The sequence below is a fragment of the Ahaetulla prasina genome, chromosome 5, assembly GCF_028640845.1.
Source record: "Ahaetulla prasina isolate Xishuangbanna chromosome 5, ASM2864084v1, whole genome shotgun sequence".
NCBI classification, from domain to species: Eukaryota; Metazoa; Chordata; class Lepidosauria; order Squamata; family Colubridae; genus Ahaetulla; species Ahaetulla prasina.
In genome coordinates, this window is record NC_080543.1 from 15261957 (window position 1) to 15286868 (window position 24912).

At 44.3% G+C, this 24912-nt stretch overlaps 1 protein-coding gene across 4 annotated transcripts in view; it reads left to right on the top strand.

The window, feature by feature from the left end:
• Positions 1-282: 282 nt before the first annotated feature.
• DEUP1 (deuterosome assembly protein 1) overlaps positions 283-24912 on the top strand; it is an 84783-nt gene continuing 60153 nt past the window's right edge. For 2 of the 4 annotated variants that reach the window (XM_058186603.1, XM_058186605.1), the window contains exons 1-5: positions 283-409; positions 669-730; positions 8200-8371; positions 14644-14739; positions 18839-18973. In XM_058186603.1, coding sequence (XP_058042586.1) covers positions 687-730; positions 8200-8371; positions 14644-14739; positions 18839-18973 — 447 coding nt within the window. In that variant the 5' untranslated portion in view covers positions 283-409; positions 669-686. The remainder of the gene's footprint in view (positions 410-668; positions 731-8199; positions 8372-14643; positions 14740-18838; positions 18974-24912) is intronic. The other 2 variants (XM_058186604.1, XM_058186606.1) reach the window with 2 other exon arrangements.

Below are 24912 nucleotides of genomic sequence, written 5' to 3' on the forward strand. Positions count from 1 at the left end.
CAGGATTTTTCAATTCCCAGAGCTCCTCAGCCAGCTTTGCTGGCTGAGGGACTCTGGGAGTTGAAGTCCACAAGTCTTAAAGGGACCAAGGTTGGAGACCCCTGCTCTATATATAGAAAGAGATTCTATGAGGCGAGCGGCTCTAGCGTGCGCAGCTTCTGCTTTGGCTCCGCCCCCTCGGGGGGTTTCCCCCGCCCCGTCACCGCCGCGGCTTGCCCCGTCGCCCCTAGCAACGGGAGAAGCCTGCCGGCCCCTCCCTGCAACTGCCGCCGGGCCGAAGGGGGCGTGGCCACGAAAGGCGGCAGCCGCGGCGGGAGGGCGGCCGAGATGCGAGGCGTCTTCCCCACCTGCGTGACTAAAACCGCGGGGATCCGCAGGTGGATGGGAGAGTCCTGAGAGAGCCCTCCAGGTGAGCTCTAGGACACCGCCACCCCTCCCCCGGAAAGGGGCGCCGACCGAGCCCGAGGGCATTTTTGAGGCGCGCGCTCTGCGTATGCTCAGAGGACCTCTTTCCTGATTCCGTCGGACTCCAACCAGCTTCTTGCTCCACCGAAAGTCTCTGGAAAGGGAAAGAAAGCTTGCTGTTCTCCTCCCTCCTCCCCCCCTCTGCAAAAAAAAAAGGTGAGGGCTTCCAGAAAACTAAACTTTTTTCCTCTTGTTTTAAATAGATCTGATCAAGACCAAGGATGGAGAAGACCATAGAGGGACTGCAAGAACAAATGATGGCTAGGTAAGGTCGAAGGACGAACCACGATTTGACATTCTGAAGACTTGGGAGCAATTTTGGAACTTATTTATTTATTTATTTATTTATTTATTTGATTTTTATACCGCCCTTCTCCCGAAGGACTCAGGGCGGTGTACAGGCAGCAGTAACTTCTGGCTTTGATCTTAAAATGAGTTACATAATGCAGGCACTACTGGTTTAAGTCTTGGTCCCTACGATGCCTGCCTGCAAATTTATTTCTCCACTCCTGGTCCTGCTGCTACATCTTTCCTTCCTTAAAAAAAAAAATGATACAAAGATCAGAACCGGTTAATGCACATAAAGCACTCTGAGCCCTTAAAAGCATTGTACAAATATTACCCCTTTTTGTATTAATACAGTTTTATAAGAGGTACACAAGGTGTCCTTTTGGTTCTCTGCATTTTTTCTCGCTGTGACATTGCGGTTCAGCCTAAGAAAAGAAAAGAACCATAGCTCTTTCAAAGTTGTTGAAAGTGTCTTTTTGGCAGATCAGACAAAGAGGAAGAATTTTTTTTTTTTTTTATTTGCATTTATATCCCGCCCTTCTCCAAAGACTCAGGGCGGCTTACACTATGTCAGGCAATAGTCTTCATCCACTTTGTATACTATATACAAAGTTAACTTATTGCCCCCCAACAACCTGGGTCCTCATTTTACCTACCTTATAAAGGATGGAAGGCTGAGTCAACCTTGGGCCTGGTGGGACTTGAACCTGCAATATTGCAAGCAGTTGCTATTAATAACAGGCTGCATTAGCCTGTTGAGCCACCAGAGGCCCTATATATTGACCGCATGCTGATTAGAAATGCACCGTAAGGTAGATAAAAATGACTGAATGAGTCAGATTGGAGTTTTTTCATCTCTCCTGGCTCTGATTTACTATCTTTGGTCTAAAGTAGAAATAGAGAAATCTGTGACCCTCCATGGAATAATCCAAATTTACCACCTCTCGTTTAAAGTCTTATGTGTATAGGCATAACATTGTTATGCTAGTAGCTCTTTTTCCTTTGCATCAACTGCTCAATATTCTATCAGCATTAGGTGTCAACAGTTGTTGCAAACTTTCCTCTTTAGGGATCTTTAACATAAATCCTAGCTTCGTTATATCAATGTACAGGTAGTCCTCGATTTACAAACATTTGTTTAGCGACCATTCAAAGTTACAACGGTACTGAAAACATTTATGACTGTTTTTCACGCTTATGACCGCTGCAGCATCCCTATTGTCACTTGATCAAAATTCAGATGCTTGGCAACTGGTCCATATTTATGACCGTTGCAGTGTCCCGGGGATCATGTGATCATCTTTTGTGACTTTCTGACAAGCAAAGTCAATGGGGAAGCCAGATTCACCTAATAGCTACATTACTGACTTAACAACTGCAATGATTCATTTAACCACTGTGGCAAGAAAGGTTGTAAAATGGGGCAAAAACACTCACTTAAGAGCTGTCTTGCTTAGCAACAGAAATTTGGCCTCCTGACTGGCATCATGCAAAAATATTGTGCTAAGCGATGGTTGGTACGATTCTCAATTGACTGGGAACACATATAGAACACATAACACTGAAAATTTGGGGCTCGGTTGTGGTTGTACGTCGAGGATTGCCTGTACAGTAATGTCTTAAGCTGAGTTTGAGTCTGGCTGCTCTTCTGGTGGCTAACAAAATGGATTGTTCTCAGTGGTGAACATAAGGTTGAAAGATGAATGTGGCAGGGATAAATGATAGTCAACTACACAACAATATATAAAATAGCACTAACACTTAGACTTATATACCGCTTGGGCCTACAAAAATACCTCTCTGAAAAAAAAACCTGAATGCCTTAACATATTTACACCCCATCGTGAAGTTAGGATTAATTAATATAAATAAAATTTACAGATTATGGCTTATTTGGATGAACCAGAAAAGCTGGTTTATTTTCCAGAATAAATGCTGGCTGGGGGATTCTCAGAGTTGGTCGATGCGTCTTACAGTTGCCAAAGTTGAGAACCACTGCTCCAAGCCATATTGTAATTGGTTTACTTTTCAGTATTGCGTGTTCTATATGTGTTCCCAGCCAATTGAGACTTGTTATACGAACCATGGCTTAGCACAGTATTTTTGCATGATTCCAATCAGTAAACTAGTATTATCCCAGAGCTCCCTATTAAAAGAATAATGGGAAAGTCTGGTTTAAATGAGAGCCTTGAAGCTGGCGTGTAAAGGGAAATGTGATCAATGGATGACATGTTTTCACTGCTTCTTCATGGCTAGCTGAGCAACAGTTTAGCAAGGAAGACCTATTAGATTTGAAATGGCCCATTACTTTTTAGTGAGGCTTATTTTTAAATGGCCTTACAAATTGGCAGAATCTGGCAGATATGGACAGAATTTGGAAACTTAAGAAGGGCAGATCTGATTAGTACCTGGATATTGTTGTTGTTGTTGTTAGTTGTGAAGTCGGGTCCGACCCATCGTGGCCTCATGGATAACGTTCTTCCAGGCCTTCCTGTCCTCTACCATCCTCTGGAGTCCATTTAAGCTCATGCTGACTGCTTCAGTGACTCCATCCAGCCATCTCATTCTCTGTCGTCTCCTTCTTCTTTTACCCTCAATCGTCCCCATCATTAGGTTCTTCTCCAGTGAGTCCTCATTAGGTGGCCAAAGTATTTGAGTTTCATCTTCAGGATCTGGCCTTCTAAAGAGTAGTCAGGGTTGAGCTCCTCTAGGACTGACTGGTTGGATCATCTTGCAGTCCAAGGGACTCGCAGGAGTCTTCTCCAGCCCCAGAGTTCAAAGGCCTCAATTCTTTGGTGCTCAGCCTTCCTTATGGTCCAACTTTCACAGCCATACATTGCAACTGGGAAAACCATAGCTTTGACTATACACATTGTTGTTGGCAGGGTGATGTCTCTGCTTTTTAGTAAGCTATCTTATTCCTGGATATACAATGCCACAATAAGTTGGAACTTTTAAAAAAAAAATCCTACCAAACTCTTCTCAAAAAAAAAAAATAGCATGTAGACATTAAGAGTAGAATTTAATTTGAGACTTTATATCCAGCACGTATATAAATGATTGCTGATTTATATTTTCTTGCAACATTTGTGAGGAGGATTCAAGGTGCTACAATCTGCATATCATTTTTAAAAGCAAACTTGTAAGGAAGGCCTCTTTACAGATAGGAAAAGCAATCTAAGGCATGGACCTGATGGTCTGCCTTGAACTCAGGGTTTTTGTCATTAAACTGAGATTTGGACTGTCTTATATCTTGTCTTATGCCTTCTCTTGTTTTATCATGATATTGACAAATAGTGACCCTTCAGTTTATTTAACATTTTTTCTAAATAGGACACTGTACCAGTAGTCGTCAACTTAACGACCACAATTGAGCCCAAAATTCCTGTTGCTGAGCAAGAGAGTTGTTAAATGAGTTTTCCTTCATTTTACGACAATTCTTGCCACAGTTAAATAAATTGCTGCAGTTGTCAAGTTAGTAACACCGCGAAAGTGGTGAATCTGGCTTCTCCGTTGACTTTGCTTCTTATAAGGTCGCAAAAGGGGATCACATGACCCCGGGTCAGCATCAAGACAACCTGAGAGCTCCAAGGGAGACGAGGGAATGGTGCTGGCAGAGAGAGAGAGAGAGAGAGAGAGAGAGAGAGAGAGAGAGAGAGAGGCAGATCCTGGACTGTCCGTCAGCCCTCAGATGGAGAGTCAACAGCCCCCAGGTCTGGATGTGGCTGATGAGGAACAGCTGGGCCCAGTGCCTGACATGTGGATGCGCAGAAGGCAGAGGAGAGGAGAGCAGTGGAAATCTGTGGGCTGATCCTGAGGAAGGAAGAGTCACTATTGCTAATGAAGCCGCATCTAGCTCTGGAGATAAAAGGCAGGGGGCAGAGATGTGGCAGACTGCTATTCATCTTCCAGCAGGCTGGACTTGTTAGCCTGCATTGAGAGAGAAACTTTTTGCTGGGGCTGCCAGCGCTCCGAATAAAGGAATCTTTTGAGTTCAGTTCAGAGGGTTTGACGTGTTTGGGGAGCTGGGTCAGAACATATACTTGAGAATCTAAGGCGGTTCTAGAGCAGTATCTCTCAACCTCAGCAACTTTTAAGATGCATGGATTTCCATATAAACGCATTTAATCGCCTTGGTAGCCTTGCGACATATCGCAACACATAATAATCGGGAATTGAATTCCGCACAGCTTCAAGTTCCTGAGATTGAGAAACACTCTTTTAGAGATTTATACAGAAACCACAATTACGCGCATCATATTGTGTCACTATTACAGATGCAAAAGCCAATCAGCCTGTTAATTAGCACCCTAATGCTTGATACTGCAGAATTTAAGATTTCATTTATTAGGCTATGGAGCCACGATGGGGCTAACTGCTTTTCATTAGGAGGGCTTTCTTAATTGACCCTCATTAGTTGCTGAAATTACTTTCCAAACCTGGTCAAAGAAGGGGAGTTTTCTTTCTTGTCTTTTTTTAACTCTCTAAACTTGCTAATTAGGAAAAGGTTTACAGTTGATCAGTTACCCTCGTTTCCCCACCCCCATCAAAGGAATCTTGTTGAAAAACATTTTGAATTGTTATCTAATTGGGCTACTTCAAAAGCTTTATTTTATTTTATTTTTATTTTATTTTTATTTTGCATTTATATCCCGCCCTTCTCCGAAGACTCAGGGCGGCTTACACTATGTTAGCAATAGTCTTCATCCTATTTGTATATTTATATACAAAGTCAACTTATTGCCCCCAACAATCTGGGTCCTCATTTTACCTACCTTATAAAGATGGAAGGCTGAGTCAACCTTGGGCCTGGTGGGACTAGAACCTGCAGTAATTGCAGGCAGCTGTGTTAATAACAGACTGTCTTACCAGTCTGAGCCACAGAGGCCCCTTTTGTAAAGTGTAAAGTGGTAGGATAGTACATCATCAAGAAGAGAGTTCCTGAAGTTTGGGATTATTTATTTATTTTCCTGTCAAAGAGACAATCTTGGCCTATTACACAAAGTCCTCGATTTACATTCACAATTGAGCCCAGGATTTTGGTCATAAGTCTTTGCGGTCATAAGTTGAGTCACTATTTGACCAGACTCGATTTTACAACTATTTTTATGATGGTCATTAAGTGAGCCCTGTGGTTGTTAAGCAAATCGCATGGACGTAAGTGCGAATTCAGCTTATCCAATGGGTATTTGTTGCCATGTGACTGTAGAATGTGTTGTGTCTCGCCGAATCTCACCACAGCCGGGGCCTTCTTATCTGCTTCCGAACACGGAGGAATGTTCTAGTATGCCTCCCGGCCCCAGCCCTGGCTCCATGCCCAGACAGGCTGAAGAGGAGGAAATATCTCCAGCCCCCAGCTCTGGCTCCATGCCCAGGCAAACGGAGCAACTAGACCCCTCCTCCACAGCATGTGAGCCTGAGGGAGGTCAATTGCCAACAGCTGCCGACTGGAGTGACCCTCCCGTCAGAAGACTTGATAGGCGGAGGCAACAGAAGGAAGGGAGGGGCAGGCCTGGATAAGTGCTGAGTCATGGAGCCACACCCCATGGCCTATATAAAGGATCTGCTTTCTGGCATTCTCTGAGTCAGGCAAAAGTCTAAACATATCTTGCTGAAGTCACTTTCTGGTCTCCTGCCTGCCCTGAGGACTTTGCTAGGACTTTGGCAGAGCTGCAGAGGCACGCCTGATTCGGATTTCCCTGACCCGGCCGTCAGCGGAGGAGTGGGACACAACAGAATGCTCCAACCTGTTATAAATGTGAGCAGACTGCCAAGTGACCCAAATGTCATCACTTGACCATGGAAGTGGTATGGCAGTTGTAACTTTGAGGCTGGTCATAAGTAACCCTTTTTTTATTATTATTCTGTCGTAATTTCAAATGGCTGCTAAGAAACCGGTCATAAATCAAGGATTACCTATAGAGTTTTAATTCGATTTAAATTTTACCTGCAATGTTTCTTGGTGCTCAACCCAATTCTATGCAATTCAGAAGTAGTTTAGTTTAGCTGGTCTGTGTGTGACTTTCTCTCAAGTATGTTGAGAAACAGGCCCGAAATCAAGGTTATTTGCAAAATAGTTTGTAGAAGTAGTATCTTGGCATTTCCCATTGCAACAGTCATGTAGCTACAAGGTGGAGGATCCATTGTGAGGACGTGGCAAAAGGAAAGGAAAGGCATCTCACAGCCAGATGACGTAGCTGGACGGATGATCCCTTGGTAAGCAAGTTACAGTAGTGGTCAAAATTGTGGAAACCTTTTGGAAAAAGTATATTTTCTAAAACTAGCTAAACCACTTTTTTTAGTAGTACCATAAAATTATATATCAATGGAAAAATAATTTAATCAAGAATGTAATGCAGTAACTTTTATGGAGGATTTGCTATTAGAATAGCAGTTACAGTATAAAGAAGGAAAGTGAAACACATAGAAAAAAATGAGATATACAAAAATTATTATCATAGAAAAAACGAGATATACAAAAATTATCACCATGTCAATTAATAGTTGGGTTACCTTTAGCATGAATTACGGCCTTACAATGTCTCCCCTTGGAGTGAACCAAGTCTTTTAGTTCTGCAGCTGTTATAATGTGAAACCAAGATTGATTGATTGCTTCTATTAACTGGGTTTTGTTGCTGGGTCGCTTCTAACTAACAAGTTTCTTTAGTCGGCTCCCTAGATTTTCAATTGGGTGAAGGTCTGGGCTATTCCCAGGCCATTCCAGCAGTGGAATATGATTATCTTGAAACTCCAAAAAAAAAAAAAAAAGTGGTGTTATTAGCCATCAAAACTCAAAAATACACTTTTCCCAAAAGGTTTCCACAATTTTGGCCACTATTAACCAATATTTACCTTTTTTTTTACTATTTACGTATTTACTTTTGTTTGAACTAAGTCAATGGCACCCCAAAGCTTGATCTGAACACATCATCAACAAGTGTCTTAGCTTAGAAATGAGCAGTATCTAAATATAGGTAATCCTCAACTTATGATCACAACTGAGCCTAAAAGTTCTGTTGTTTAGTGAGACATTTGTTAAGTGAGTTTTGCCCCATCTTACGACATTTCTTGCCACAGTTGTTAAGGGAATCTGGTTTCCCTTTTGTCTTTGCTTGTCACAAAAGGGGATCAGATGACCCTGGGACACAGCAACCATCATAAATATGAACCAGTTGCCAAGCAGTTGAATTTTGATCACATGACCATGGGGTTGCAACTTGTGAAAAATGATCAGAAGTCACTTTTTCCAGTGCTGTTATAACTTTGGTCACTAAATGAACTGTTGTAAGTCGAGGACTACCTGTATTCTTCCCTTGCAGAGCTTTCCCAAGGTCCAAAACAAAAAGACAGACTAATGGAGAGAGAGAGTTGTCATTTTCCAGATAAACTGTGGGTTCTGTAGATGTTTTCATTTGCTTAAAGAATGGAATGAACGGTTGCTTTTAGATCTATCCCTTGTGATGCTGAACTTCAACAACTAATGCACCAGATCGACATAATGGTAAACAAGAAGAAACTGGAATGGGAAAAGAGGATGCAGGGATTGGAAGCAAGAATGACTATCCGGGATCAAGAGTTAGCAAGTGCCCAAAGCAAATTAGATCAGAAAGGTCAAGAGGTAATTTTGCATCATTTATTTTGTGACTGTTGCATTGAATGGGAGGGTCTACACAGTCATTTCCAAAATACAAAAAAAAACACACCCCCAAACACACACAAAAAAACACAAAATACAAACTGAGTGCACATGACCTTGTAGATGATCCTCACTCTGTCAAGGACCTTGGAGGACTCATATCAAATGATCTAAGTGCCAAAGCCCAACAACATCACCAAAAAGGCATTGGGTTGTAAACCTAATCTTGCGTCGCTTCTTCTCTGGTAATATTACACTACTAACCAGAGCATACAAAACATTTGCTAGACCAATTCTCGAATATAGCTCTGCAGGAACCTGCACTGCATATTGGATATTAATACAATTGAACATGTCCAGAAATATTTCACAAGAAGTGTCCTCCGGTCACAACAAAATACCTTATGCCACCAGATTTGAAATTTTGGGCCTAGAAAATTTAAAACTACGCCGCCTTCGGTATGACCTAAACATAGCTCATAAAATCATCTGCTACAATGTCCTACCTGTCAATGACTACTTCAGCTTCAACCACAACAATACATGAGCACACAATAGATACAAACTTAAGGTAAACCGCACCAAACTCGATTGCAGAAAATATGACTTCAGCAACAGAGTGGTCAATGCCTGGAATGCACTACCTACCTCTGTGGTTTCATCCCAAAATCCCCAAAATTTTAACCTTAGACTGGCGACTATTGACCTCACCCCATTCCTAAGAGGTCTGTAAGGGGCATGCATAAGAGCACCAGCGTGCCTACAGTCCCTGTCCTAATGTTCTCTTTAATTGTATTCATTTTATGTATTCAATTCATGCTTATACTTATATATATATTATCTAATACATACTCGATAAATAAATAAATAAAATAAAAAATTTCCCTTGGATGATCTCAAAAAAGATGAACAGAAGGCAGCCTGATTAGTTGCGGGATAGAAGTCCAGAGGAAGTCCCAAGCTTGAATAAGTAGATTGGGTAGCCATTTTATTTATTTATTTTTATTTATTTATTTTATTTGTTACAACAGTATATATAAGCATAAGCATGGAATAATTATACAAGATATAAGCATATATATAAGCATAAGTATGTAATAACTATATTAATTGGATATAATGGAGGGAAACAATAGGACAGGAACGGTAGGCACATTTGTGCTCTTATGCACGCCCCTTACAGACCTCTTAGGAATGGGGTGAGGTCAATAGTAGATAGTTTTTGGTTAAAGCTTTGGGGATTTTGGGAAGAGACCACAGAGTCAGGTAGTGTGTTCCAAGTATTAACAACTCTGTTACTGAAGTCATATTTTCTGCAATCAAGATTGGAGCGGTTCACATTAAGTTTAAATCTATTGTGTGCTCGTGTATTGTTGCAATTGAAGCTGAAGTAGTCTTCAACAGGAAGGACATTGTAATAGATGATTCTATGAGTTAAACTCAGGTCATTGCTTTGTTGTTGCCAAGAGAATAACATGGACCAGGAGTGTCACACTGGCGGCCCGCAGGCCAGATGTATCATGAGCAGGCCATTCCCACCCAAGCTCCGTGAAGGGAAAGACATCATCCCACGGCATATCAACATGACATGACGGGTTTTACACCTGCGACATAGACAATACATAGTACATAGAAGAAGATCTTAATTCATGAGGGACTTTGTCTTTTTGATACTTCACCACCGTCGCTATCTTATGCCCAGTAATTTTATCTATGTTCAAATCTAAATATTAGCCTTGTTATATTCTATAACCTTGGGAGGGTTTGGCAGGGGTGGGAACCATGGCCCTTAAAGGAAAAGGTTTGTAGCTCAAGGTTGAAATTGGGGGTCCTCGGTGCTCTCTGAGCTTGTTTGCTTTCTTGCAGATGTTTCTTTATGCACACTAATGCTCGTCCGCACTAATGCTGATGATTAGCACTGGCAGACTAGACTAGCACTGATGATATTACCTAGTTTGGTTCAGGCAGAAACCTTATACCATTTCAGACAAATGATTATCCAATCTCTTCTTAAAAATTTCCAGTGTTGGAGCATTTACAACTTCTGGAGGCAAGTTGTTCCACTGATTAATTGTTCTCACTGTCAGGAAATTTCTCCTTAGTTCTAGGTTGGTTCTCTCCTTGATTAGTTAGCATCCATTGTGTCTTGTCCTGATTCCAGGTGCTTTGGAGAATAGGTTGACCCCCTCTTCTTTATGGCAGCCCCTTAGATATTGCTGTCATGTCACCCCTAGTTCTTCTTTTCTTTAAGATAGACCATGTATGGTTTCATTAAGCTAGCCCACTTATCATCAGATTGTTTTCTGTCCCTCACATCTGACACAGATGTTGTTAATCCAATGAGGTCTGAGGTGGCATGATTCTTCTAATTTGTGTCACTCTTGTTTTCTGAGGCAGCCAGGTGAAGTTTTAGGACAGAGGTCTTCAAACTTGGCAGCTTTAAGAATTGTGGACTTCAATTCCCAGAATTCTCCAGCCAGCATAGCATAGCTAACGTAAGCATAGCTGGCTGGAGAATTCTGGGAGTTGAAGTCCACAAGTCATAAAACTGCCAAGTTTGAAGACCCCTGTATTAGGAAGTCTTTGCCCAAGGACAGCTATTGGTAAGCCAGGATCCACACCCTGGTATCCTATGTGAAAAGTGGCTCTCTAACTACTACACTATCCAGCTGGCATGCGTACACACACACACACACACACACACACACAGAGAGAGAGAGAGAGAGAGAGAGAGAGAGAGAGAGAGAAACAGACATATCAGGCCTTCTCTCAGCAATATTTTCCTGCTTTTTCTGGTTTTTTGTTTTTTTTAATTTAATAGACCATGTATAAAATGTTCCAGAACAAAAATAGGTTATCCAGGGCCTCCTACCTAACCTTTGTACATGGATTGCATTCATACCAACGGATAAACTATTTAAAAATAATACTTCATTGGGCAAGCTGTGGAGACTTTTTCACATCGAATGCTAAGCCATAATGGGTTCATGCATCATGCTGAGCTGAAACCTGACAGGAACATAATGTAGCAAAATGTGTGAACCAGGCAATAGAATAAATAAAACTGATATTTTGCATTATTTATCCTCTTTTTCAAAAAGATAGACTCTATAAAATAATTAGGTTTCGACAGAGCAGGCTGGAAGGAAGGAAGGAAAGGCATTCCGGCTCCTGCTAAACAGTGTTTTGTGCAGAGTAAATCAGCATTTTAAAAAATTAAAAGTAGAAGCCTACTAACGAATTCTTTTGCATGCAAAGATATATTTCTCTGCTCTCTCCCTTCTGATAATTAAGATTTATTTGTACATGTATGTACGATATATGTATATAACATAACATAATCAGAGTTGGAAGGGACCTTGGAGGCCTTCTAGTCCAACCCCCTGCCCAGGCAGGAAACCCTACACCATCTCAGTCAGATGGTTATCCAACATTTTCTTAAAAATTTCCAGTGTTGGAGCATTCACAACTTCTGAAGGCAAGTCGTTCCACTTATTAATTGTTCTAACTGTCAGGAAATTTCTCCTTAGTTCTAAGTTGCTTCTTTCTTTGACCAGTTTCCACCCATTGCTTCTTGTTCTACACTCAGGTGCTTTGGTGAACAGCCCGACTCCCTCTTCTTTGTGGCAACCCCTAAGATATTGGAACACAGCTATCATGTCTCCCCTAGTCCTTCTTTTTGTTAAACTAGACATACCCAGTTCCTGCAACCGTTCTTCATATGTTTTATCCTCCAGTCCCCTAATCATCTTTGTTGCTCTTCTCTGCACTCTTTCTAGAGTCTCAACATCTTTTTTACATCGTGGCGACCAAAACTGGATGCAATATTCCAAGTGTGGCCTTACCAAGGCATTATAAAGTGGCACTAACACTTCACGTGATCTTGATTCTATCCCTCTGTTTATGCAGCCCAGAACTGTGTTGGCTTTTTTAACAGCTGCTGCACACTGCTGGCTCATATCTAAATGGTTATCCACTAGGACTCCAAGATCCCTCTCACAGGTACTACTATTGAGCAAGGTACCACATATACGGTACTGGTGCATTTTGGTTTTTTTGGCCTAAATGTAGAACCTTACTTTTTTCACTGTTGAATTTCATTTTGTTAGATAGCGCCCAATGTTCAAGTCTGTCAAGATCTTTCTGCAACTTGAGCCTATCTTCTGGAGTGTTGGCTATTCCTGCCAGCTTGGTGTCATCTGCAAATTTGATGAGTTCCCCATCTATCCCCTCGTCCAAGTCATTGATGAAGATGTTGATATGTTCTGCTAATCAAATAATTCCCTCAATACTGTCAAATTATTTACTAAATCTGCAGTACTATTAATCTTCCCATCGTTCTCATCATCCATCTCCTTCCACTTAGGACTGTACCTTTGTTCTTACAATTTATATTGATATTGATTGTTTCCTGATTGCTTATTTGTACTCTATGACTATCATTAAGTGTTGTACCTTTGAATTGTTGATGAACGTATCTTTTCTTTTATGTACACTGAGAGCATATGCACCAAGACAAATTCCTTGTGTGTCCAATCACACTTGGCCAATAAAAAATTCTATACTATTCTATTCTACAGAAATCTGGATCAGGTTAGAGATGACCAGATATTCGTAATTCATTAGCAGAATTTTTGTGTAACCAAAAGTATACAAATCCATTTTGAATTCTAAATCTAGTTTTCCTTTCTTCCCAACCATCCTTAAATCCTGTAAATAAAATCATGACTCCTTTTTTCTTTTAGCATCTTTTCTTTTTCTCTTACAGTTATCGGCTTCCAAGTTCTCTTATGGTTTCTGTGAAGTAGTTCCAATAAATCTCTTCATGGGTGGGCTTCAAAAATTCTAGCAAGGGGTTGTCTTCCTGGTTGCTGGGTGGGCGTGGCCATGGTGGGCGTGGCATAGTCGGCCTCCTGCACCACAGTTGTGTGGGGCGTTTTTTTCCCTCCCCGGGCTCCGGAAGCTGTTTTTGAACCTCCGGGAGGGTGAAAATGGCTTCCCCAGGCTCCGGAGGCCCTCTGAAAGCCGGAAATGGGCCTGTTTCCGAACTTCTGGTGGGCCTGTTTTTCTCCCTCCTCCAGCCTCCATACGCACTCTGCACTTACCTGCATCCAAAACAGGCTGTGTGGGGACTCCGGGAGGGAGGGGAGGGATGGGTGGGGCCAGCCCAGAGTGGGATTTGGGGCACACAATAGCACGGTGGCACTCCTGGCACACGATGGCATGGTGGGCCCAGTAGGCCCGTTTTTGTCTCTCCCCAGGCTCCAGAACCTTTCTAGGAGCCTGGGGAAGGTCGAAAATGGCCTCCCCCACCCAGAGGCCAGAAACGGCCCATTTGCCAACTTCCAGTGGGACCGGAAGGCCCATTTTTTGCTCTTCCCCAGGCTCCAGAGCCTTTCTAGGAGCCTGGGGAGCCCATTTCCTCTGGGCCTCCGGGGGGGGGGGAGGGCGTTTTTGCCCTCCCCAAGCCCCTAGAAAGGCTCTGGAACCTGGGGAGAGAGAAAAATGGGCCTTCCTGACCACCCCACAAGGCCCTCCGGAGGAAGGAAGCAGCCTGTTTCCCTACTTCCGGTGGGCCCAGAAAGCCCGAAAATCGGCTGGTGGGCGCATGCGCGTCAGAGCTGAACTCACGTGCCCACCGATATGGCTATGCATGCCGCCTGGGACACACGTGCCATAAGTTGGCCATCATGGATATAGAGGGCAGATGGGTCGATTTGAAGTTTCCTTTTTAAATCTGGAGCAAAAAAACAAATCTGATACCCATCCACCCACCCACCCCTGGTAACTGTGGGGCAAAACAAATTGCGATACCATCTCTGCTTAAACATCCATTTTCCCCACTGGGAGTTGGAACCCCACACTTTTTTTTTTCAACCACAGTTAAATCTGGGGTGTTATAAGCCAAGACTTTATCAGGTTGTATTTGGAAATCCCGCAGTATTATAACCAGGTTGGTATAATGGTTTAGGCTTCAGGCTAGAAACCAAGAGACTGTGAGTTTAGTCTAGTCTTAGGCACTAAGCTAGCTGGATGACCTTGGGCCGGTCACTTTCTCCTTGCCCTAGGAAGGAGACAATGGCAAATCACTTCCGGAAAACTTTGCAAAGAAAATTGCAAGGATTTGTCCAGGTAGTCTCCAAGAATCAGACATAATTGGATGGAAGAAAACTATTTTTATGTGGCCCAGTGTAGGAATAATTTCAATACTGGATTTGTTTCAAGGCTCCGAATAACATCCCTTTCAAATACAGGTGGGCTTACTCAGACAAAAACTGGACAGCTTACAAAAGTCAAAATATGAGATGGCTCAGAATTACGACGCCCAGCTTCAAGCCTTGAAAACTCAAGTAAGGAAAAAGTCAGATTCCTATTTTACAGTGCTTGAAGTATCCCAAGGTTAGTTTAGTGATTTGGAAAAATTATTACCTAATTTTACCCATACTAAGGGATTTTTATTCGGGGAACGAAAGAGGTCATGATGGAATCCTCACCAGCATTTGGGTTAATAATTTCCTTCTCACCAAAATGTGGGCTAAATTTACTCTTCTCCCCCCCAAATTGGACCGAACTGTTTTTATCGATGGAGACTTGGTTTGATTCACACCCGTATGTTTGATTAATTGGTAATTGTGGACCACAACTGGGATTCATGCCAGTCTGTTCAGATAAAACCAATCAATCCACAGTCGGAAGCCAGTCACTCTTCATTCTTGAAGCTCACATGCTCAAACAGACTAGGTGAGGAATGAGATTATGTGAACGCAGAAAACGCGTTGGTTCTGGAAAGCAATCCACCTATGAGTTCATTCTTTGTATTTGGATTGTGCATTAGAAAATGATTTTATATGTCCACCATGTTCCTCCATTTGCCTGAACATTTTGGTGGCTGACATACAACCCTTCAAAGGCAGCATCTAATTTTGTCCATTAAAATTCAGCAGTTTCCAATTCCCATTCGACACTTGGGGTATAAGGCAGTAGTGGGTTTCAAATTTTTTTTACTACCGGTTCTGTGGGTGTGGCTTGGTGGGTGTAGCATGCATGGCTTGGTGGGCGTGGCAGGGGAAGGATACTGTAAAATCTCTGTTCCCTCCCCACTCCAAGGAAAGGTTACTGCAAAATCCCCATTTCTTCCCGATCAGCTGGGACTCAGGGGAGCAAGGCCAGTCAGAGGTGGTATTTACCATTTCTCCAGACTAAATTTCCGCTACCGGTTCTCCAAAACTGGTCAGAACCTGCTGAATACCCCCTCTGGAGTAAGGAATAGAGATGATATGTTCTTTTGATAGGATATCTGGGAGTAGGAAGTACTGTACTGGTAATCCTTGACCTACAACCATTCGCTTAGTGCAGGGGTGTCCAAACTACGGCCCGCGGGCCAACTGCGGCCCGCGGGTCAGTTTTTATTGGCCCGCAGCAAATTCTCGGTGGACAGTGGGGTGCGGCCCCCGTCCTGGCCCCCAAGGAAGCCGCCGCTCGCCCGGTTGCAGATGCGGAGTGGCTCCGCTGAGGCGATCCCCGCCCACCCGGGGCTGCGGGCCGGCCATTTCGCCACTGGGCTGTAGGGGGCGCCCAGGACGCCCATGGCTCCAGCCCGGCCCACCAGACAGAGGAAGAGGCGGGCGGCGACGCCCATCGTCCCCACGCGGGGCTGCAGCCCCGGAAGCCAGGCGGGCGAGGCGCTCTGCTTCCCAGCCCCGCGGGATCCTCTCCGGGCGTGGCGCCTGCACGCTCAGGGGCGCTTACTTGTCGCGGATGATGGTCTGCAGCCCCGGATCTGGTCGCTCATGGGCAGGAGTTTGAGCTGGGCCGCCGATCCCGCCAGTCGTGACGCCGCCGCCGCCGCCGACGTGGCCGTGGCCTCCTCGGCGCCCCGTCGCCCGCACAGCAGCCGTTCCGCCAGCGCAGCAGCATCGCTGCCGCCGGCGCTGCTGCTGCTGCTGTCCGGCTCAGGCTGTCACCGCTGCCCGGCCGGGTCGGCGGCGCAGCTGCCGAGGCCCGCCGCCGCCGGCATCCCGCCTCTGCCCCGCTGGCCCACCACGCCGGTCGCGGCAAGGCATCGCCTCCATGCGCCGCCGAAGCAGCGCGCGGCGCCCGCCACACGCTCCGCTTTACCTCAGCCGCGGGCCCGTGTGCCGCCCGTGACGCGCCGAGCTCGCCCGCTCCCATTGGCCGCCACGCCTGCCGCTCCGCGCCGCCACTCGGCGTTCGGAGGAGGGCGGTGCCCGCCCACTCGCCCCTAGTTAGCCCGTCCCTTTCTGGCCTGGGTGGGAGCCGTGGCACACCTGAGTGGCTGCGAGGCGGTGCGGGCCTCGCCTGGGCCTCCCGGAGTCCCTCCATTGGCTGCTGTGTCTCCCTCAGTGGGAAGAGAGTTCGACGGACGGCGGAAAATCCCCAGTAAATACATGCTGGTTGCCAAAAGCTTGACTTTTGATGTAACTGGGGATGCTGCGAAGGTCATAAATGCAAAGACTGGTGGTAAGTCACTTTTTTCAGTGCTGTTGTATTGGTCGCTAAATGAGTGGTTGCAAGCCGAGGATTACTGGTAGCCGCTGTCAATATTTAGGTCTCTATGTATTTAGGTTTCTATGCCCATAGCCACATCCACTCAGTCACATGAGGAGTTAGCCACGCCCACCAGTCACATGACCACCAAGCCACACCCCAAAATAAGCCACGGCCACAGAACTGGTACAAAAATTTTACCACCACCCCCTCCCCCGTGGCCTGGGCCTTTGCTTATTTTTCTGTATTTGGCCCTCAAAAAACTTTGGACACCCCTGGCTTAGTGACTATTCAAAGTTACGACAACATTGAAAAAAGTGACTTATTACTGTTGCAGCCTCCTCATGGTCAGGTGATCAAAATTCCAACACTTGGCAACTGACTTGTATTTATGACAGTTGCAGTGTCCTGGGGTCACGTGACCCTCTAAAAAGCAAAGTCAATAAGGAATCCAGATTCCCTTAACCACCATGATACTAGCTAACAAGTGATTTGCTTCACAACTGTGGCAAGAAAGGACATCAAATGGGGTAAAACTCACTTAACAACTTTCTTGCTTAGCCATGGAAATTTTCGACTCAATTGTGGTCGTAAGTCGAGGACTACCCGACTGTATTTCTCTCTCCACCTATATGCAATCTTTCTTTCATTTTACCAGAACGATCAGTAGCCCTCTGAACAATGTATTTTCTGTGCCCTTTTGAAGGTAACCTCCCTGCGTTGGCACTCATTTTCCTCGATCCTGAATGTCATCTTTAATGATCGTATTCTTAGATCCATAAATGGCAAGGCCAAGCAATATATTTTACACAAGAATCTCACTTAATACGTATGATTTTGATTGGTCCGAGTTGCTTAGATTGCAAGTTTCGAATTGGGATCACAGTATTCAGGTAGAGGCATGAATGATTCTGAGAGACAATCATTTTTTGTGATCTAGATATAAAAAAAAAAATCCCCCAATGCTACTCTTTATCACCTAGAGCAGGGGTCTCCAACCTTGGTCCCTTTAAGACTTGTGGACTTCAACTCCCAGAGTTCCTCAGCCAGCTTTGCTGGCTGAGGGACTCTGGGAGTTGAAGTCCACAAGTCTTAAAGGGACCAAGGATGGAGACCCCTGACCTAGAGCAGTGATGGCTAACCTTTTTGCCGTCGTGTACCAAAAGCGGGGACCGCGTGGGGTGATGGTGTCACACGCACGCATGCCCACACCCATAATTCAATGCGCTCCTCCCCCCTGTGCATGCGCACACAACCCTGTCGTGCTCCCCCTGCTTTTGGCATGGTGGGCACAGTAGGCCCCTTTTTTGCCCTCCCCAGGCTCCAGAGGCTTTCTAGGAATCTAGGGATGGGGAAAAATGGCCTTCCCCACCTCCCAGAAGGCCCTCCGGAGGCCGGAAATGGCCCGTTTCCTGACTTCCGGTGGGCCCGGATAGCCCGAAAATCAGCTGGCTGGTGCACACGTACGCGCTGGAGCTGAGCTAGGGCAATGCCCACAGATATGGCTCCGCGTGCCACCTGTGGCACGCGTGCCAAAGGTTCGCCATCACAGACTTAGAGAAACCACTATTAGATCTCTTAAAGATTAGTTTATGCTAGTTAACTCCATTTTTTTTATTTTGAAGAAAGATTAAGCCTGCCTGCAGAAGATGGCGCTAAATTAATGCAAAACCGTTCCTACAAATACTAGATAGAAATGCTTTTAGACAGAGGGTACAGTAAACCAAATAAACATTGTTTAATCATGCAGTTAATCGATACCACAAACTGTGTGAAAGTTCATCTGTGTTCAGACTTAACTGCTTAGTTGTAATGGCTGGTACAATTAAAAAAAAGAAGAAGTCTGGTTAATTATAATATTCAAGCTTAACTGCCTTAATCCATCCTGCTGTCAGTTTTTAAGAAAGAAATAATATATTCTTGGCATTCATTTATTTTTAGTTTGCTAAGCTGACGCAAAGCTATGAAAAATTACAGTTGCACCAATTAAAACAAAACAAATCTCACCACATGGAGAAATGTACGGAAAACCAAGAAGCGCCTTTCCAGATGAACAGTTTAAACCAGAAGCTGGAGGTAAGGATCTCTATTTGAAGTCGTGCTTCTTTTTTGCGAACCTTGTACTCCGAGATCAAGAGAGGGGACAGGAAGGGAAAATATTATTATTTGACTTTGGAGACCTGCACGAGTCGGTTTCCTTTCACCTTTAATCAGGTGGGGCGTTCTTTGGATATGCCGTTAGAAAAATTGATTCTAGCTTCTGTTTATTTGTTTGGTTTGTAGGCTCAAAAAGGGAGGGCATGTTTCATACAACATTTGATGGCAAACTGAGGGGCAAATGAAATGGTTTTGTAATTTGTGAACTAACATACTGTATTTTTGGGAGTATAAGACTCACCTTTTTCCCCCAAAAAAGAGGGTGAAAATCTGGGTGCCTCTTATACTTCGAATGTAGCCCACGCAACTTCTCAAACAGAAGTTTCAGAGGCTGAAAGAAGCTTCAGAAAAAAAGCCCCCAAACAAAGCTTCAGAGGCTTTTTTTCCTGAAGTTCTGTTTTGGAGGCTTTCAGAGACAGAAGAAAGTTTTTTCTGAAACCAAGTTTCAGAGGCAGGGGGGAAAAAGCAAAAAAAGGCAAGGCACAGAGTTCACAACACAAGGAACCTATTGCTGGGAGGGTATTCCGGGAGGCCAATCCACCTGCCAATCAGCTTTTTTCTTATTTTCCTCCCCAAAAACTAAGGTACGTCTTATACTCCGGTGCGTTCTTATACTCCGAAAAATATGGTACTTACTTCGTATTTTAATTTGATTTGTTTTCTCTCTTTTAAAATGATGTTCAGAATCATTAGCTTTTAACATTTAAACTGATCAACAAGACTACCTCCAAATAAGAAAAGTTTGTTAATACAACCTGGGGTCTGGCTTATCTCTTTGTGAACTCTAAACAACCTTTTCCAAGGTTTCAAGCAGCGGTGACATCCTTTCTGGTTCTGTCCGGTTCGCCGAACTGGTAGCGCAGCGGCGGGGGATGTCATTGCGTCCCTTTTTTAACCATCTGCCCATGCGCAGAAGAAGGCACACGTACATAGCCCGCACGCACTCCCGCGTGCTCCTGTTCCCGAACCGGTAGCGAAAATAAGTGGATTTCACCGCTGGTTTCAAGGTTTACTATTATGCCCTTTCTGATGTTAGACCTCATTTTAATGAACATGTGTGATATTATGGGATGCAAATACCTTTAACTTTGACTTGATGTAACTGATTTCTGATGCAAAGGGGAGGTGACTTTTATTCTGTCCAAACAACTTTTCTCTTGCATTTTCTTTGTTGTGTTAACTATAAAAAGGAGGGAAACATGGGACTCGAGGCTCTCTCTTCTTTTTACATAGAGAAACCCCACTTTATCAGGGTACCCTAATAAACTGCTTTTAAAAGGATCTTCCGACTTCACCGCATTCCCAAGAGGTCTATAAGGGGTATGCATAAGAGCACAAACATGCCTACCGTTCCTGTCCTATTGTTTCCTTTCATTATATCCAATTAATATAGTTATCACATACTTATGCTCATATATATGCTTATATATTATATAGTTATTTTCATGCTTATGCTTATATGTACTGTTGTGACAAATAAAATAAATAAATAAATTAAAATAAAATAATAAAGACTCAGTTGCTTATTGGGACGGTAAACTGAGGCACAATCTAGAGCCAGAATCTAGAGCCAGATTTCAAAACCAGAAGGATAGGTAGTTGATTTGTTTCACAGGAACGTAACACAGGCATAGGAAGGACTGCCTCTCCCACCTGTTCTGATTGCCCCTTTCATGGGCAAGCCACAGGACGGAGTAGAACAAGAGAGACACCTGACATCAGGTGTACCATGACTCATTTGGACAATGATATCATGAAGCACATTATTGTATTCATCTGCTGGACACCTGTGATCCTGTCCGATTAAAAGCACATCAAAATATGACAAGGACAGGGACTTATTTTTGTTGTTGTTAGTTGCGAAGTCGTATCCAACCCATCGCGACCCCATGGACAACGTTCCTCCAGCCTTTCCTGTCCTCTACCATTCTCTGGAGTCCATTTAAGCTCACGCCGACTGCTTCAGTGACTCCATCCAGCCACCTCGTTCTCTGTCGTCCCCTTCTTCTTTTGCCCTCCATCATTCCCAGCATTAGGCTCTTCTCCAGTGAGTCCTTCCTTCTCATTAGGTGGCCAAAAAATTTGAGTTTTGGGAAAGGGGAAGGAGACCACTCAGCTGCCAGCTTAAGCTGGGAACCACAGATTTATAGACGACCAATAAAGGAGAACTCAGGGTTGACATGAGGGGTCCTTGGTGCTCTCTGAGCTTGCTTGTTTTCTTGCAGACGTTTCATTACCCAAACTAGTAACACCATCAGTGCTAGTAAGGAGTGGGGTTTGCTCCCCTTCTTACTAGAAACTCCTTACTAGGACTGATGATGCTACCTAGTTTGGATAATGAAACATCTGCAAGAAAGCAACCAAGCTCAAAGAGCACCAAGGACCCCTTCAAATTTATATGCCCCGAGTATATAAAAGATTGCTTGGGTATCTGCAGTTTGGCGGGAGAGATTCTATCAATGGATTCTAAGCACAGGGAGACGTTGATGAGTATTGTTCGCCGAGCTTCTTCATCCAGTAGTGTTTAATTGCTAATTTGCTGCTGGGTCTACTGCTTGGAGCCGTCCTTGTGTCACAGCAACTGCCTTTTGCCAATGCAAAATGTACACGTTTCCCCAGAGCTGCTTCAAAAGACAATGATTTCAGAACAGGGTACATGGCATTTCTCTTCTCCATGGCAGAAAGAGCTGAAGGAAATGCCCTTTTCAAAGGCAGCCTTGTCTTTTATTCCGGGAGGGATGAAAGAATAGCTTTTGCATTTGTTCTTAGCTTGAAAGCAAAGCGGGGAAGAGCCTGTTTACAGGCTCCCGAGGAAGCCAGCGAAAAGTGCAAGACGGCAAAACTTTCGCGCAGAAAAAAATGTTAGAAAAACCCATTCGAGGTCGGCTAGAGAGATACCGTATTTTTTGGAGTATAAGATGCCCCGGAGTATAAGATGCACCTTAGTTTTTGGGGAGGAAAATAAGAAAAAAGCTGATTGGCAGGTGGATTGGCCTCCTGGAATACCCCCAATCAGCTGTTTCCAGAGGTGAATTTTAGCAACAGGTTTCTTGTGAAACCTGTTCTCTGTGCCTTGCTTTTTTTTGCTTTTTTTCCGGCCTCTGAACCTCTGTTTCAGAAAAAAACATTTTTCTGCCTCTGAAAGCTTCAGAAACAGAGCTTCAGAAAAAAAGCCTCTGAAGCTCTGTTTGGGAGCTTCTCTTCTGAAGCTTCATTTCTAATGCTTTTTTGAGTCTCTGAAACCTCAGTTTGAGAAGCTGGGCGGAGCTACATTCAGAGTATAAGACGCATCCAGATTTTCACCCTCTTTTTTGTGGGAAAAAGGTGTGTTATACTCCAAAAAATATGGTAAATGATTCTATTATATATTCATCAACTTATTTGAGCTGCGATACCAGAGAAGGCTGCTGTGTTTTTCTTGGACAGCAAAGGTGACCAGCAAGCAAGTACTGGAGCGAATAGCGCTAGACATGTCATTGGAAGGAAGGAAAAAAAAAATCACAAAACTGCGTCTCACTTATTTTGGCCATGTCATGCGGGGGAATTCATTGGAGAAAGCAATTATGTTTGGAAGAGATAGCAGTAAAAGCAAACCAGGCTTCCAAAGGACACAGTGGCTGGATACCATCAAAGCTGACACTAGCCAGAGCATAGAACAAAGAAGTAGCATAAGATTGGAAGATGTGGAGAGACCTGTCCCAGAGAATCGCCAAAAATCAGAGACGACGGGATGGATAACATCATCATTTCCCTGCCGGTCATCATCCCTGCTAGATGTGGGTGTGGTAGTTTCTGTCGTGTCCCACTCCTCCGCTGACGGCCGGGTCAGGGAAATCCGAATCAGGTGTGCTTCTGCAGCTTTGCCAAAGTCCTAGCAAAGTCCTCAGGGCAGGCAGGAGACCAGAAAGTGACTTCAGCAAGATATGTTTAGACTTTGCCTGACTCAGAGAATGCCAGAAAGCAGATCCTTTATATAGGCCATGGGGTGTGGCTCCATGACTCAGCACTTATCCAGGCCTGCCCCTCCCTTCCTTCTGTTGCCTCCGCCTATCAAGTCTTCTGACGCGAGGGTCACTCCAGTCGGCAGCTGTTGGTAATAGACCTTCCTCAGGCTCACATGCTGTGGAGGAGGGGGAGGGGTCTAGTTGCTCCGTTTGCCTGGGCATGGAGCCAGAGCTGGGGGCTGGAGGTATTTCTTCCTCTTCAGCCTGTCTGGGTATGGAGCCAGGGCTGGGGCCGGGAGGCATAGTAGAACATTCTTCAGCGTTCGGAAGCAGATAAGAAGACCCCGGCTGCGGTGAGAGCGGGCAAGACACAACAGTTTCTGGAATTGTGTTCAAAATCTCAAAACAAATGTATTGTGGGAATTAATCATTGGAGATGCCTTTTGAACGCCATTTGTAAACATCATGACGGGTATGTCAACCCGACATGGTTCCCTTGTGTCACTGTCTCAACAACACACTGATCCTGGTGTTTTCCATTGAGGGCAAATCTGGAGGTCTAGAATTAAGATATGGGATGTGGTGGCTCAGTGGCTAGGACACTGAGCTTGTCGATCGAAAGGTGGGCAGTTCAGCGGTTTGAATCCCTAGTGCCACATAACGGGGTGAGCTCCCGTGACTTGTCCCGGCTTCTGCCAACCTAGCAGTTTGAAAGCACGTAAAAAAATGCAAGTAAAAAAATAGGGACCACCTTTGGTGGGAAGGTAACAGCATTCAGTTTGGCTTTTGGGGTTTAGTCATGCCAGCCACGTGACCACGGAGACATCTTCGGACAGCACTGGTTCTTTGGCTTTGAAACTGAGATGAGCACCGCCTCCTATAGTCGGGAACGACTAGCACATATGTGCGAGGGGAACCTTTACCTTAGAATTAAGAACTTTTTCCTGATTCTACTGACACGACCAGGTGGCGGCGGCTGCTTCTTCTTTTTCTCCTCCTCCTCCTCCTTCTTCTTCTTCTTCTTCCTCTTCCTCCTCCTCCCCATCCTCCTCCTCCTCCTTTTGAAGTTTAGATCACTAGGATCATGGATTTAAGAAGGTGTCCTTGTGTGAGAAGAACTATGGATGCTCATATGTAATGATTGATAGATAGTTCCAAGAAGAACAACTAAGATGATCAAAGGCCTGGAGACTGCAATATATGAAAAATGGCTGCAGGATTTTGGTTTGATGTCTAAAGAAAAGAAGAATTAGGAGTGACATGATAGCAGTGTTTCAGTATTTGAGGGGCTGCCACAAAGAAGAGGGGGTGAAATTATTCTCCAAAGCACCAGAAGGCAGGACAAGACACAATGGATGGAAACTAATCAAAGAGAGAAGCAACCTGGAATTAAGGAGAAACTTCCTAACAATGATAACAATTAACCAGAGGAACAGCTTGCCTCCAGAAATCGTGGGTGCTCCATCACTGGATATATTTAAGAAGAGACTAGACAGTCACTTATCTGGAATGGTATAGGTTCTCCTGTTTGAGGAGGGGGCTGGACTAGAAGACTTCCAAGGTCCCTTCCAGCATATTCTATTCTGTTCTGTTCTGTCCTGTTCTGTCCTATCCTATCCTATCCTATTCTGGTACAGTCCAACACACACACTATAGCATGATAACATGGAGGATCTATCAGTGCAATTGTTTGCAGATCCTTATTCGGTAAGGACGCCAAGGTTCTAAAACAGACAAAACAATAGGTGAATAACGAATGACCCAAATCTCATATTGCATACGAGCAAACACAAGTGAAAATACATTATTATGTCCAGTTGGGACAGGGCATCCTCAAGTATTCATCCAACAGAGCTATTCCTGGATTATGAAGATGAAACCTAGCAGAGATGTATGAAACCATCAGAGCCCTGC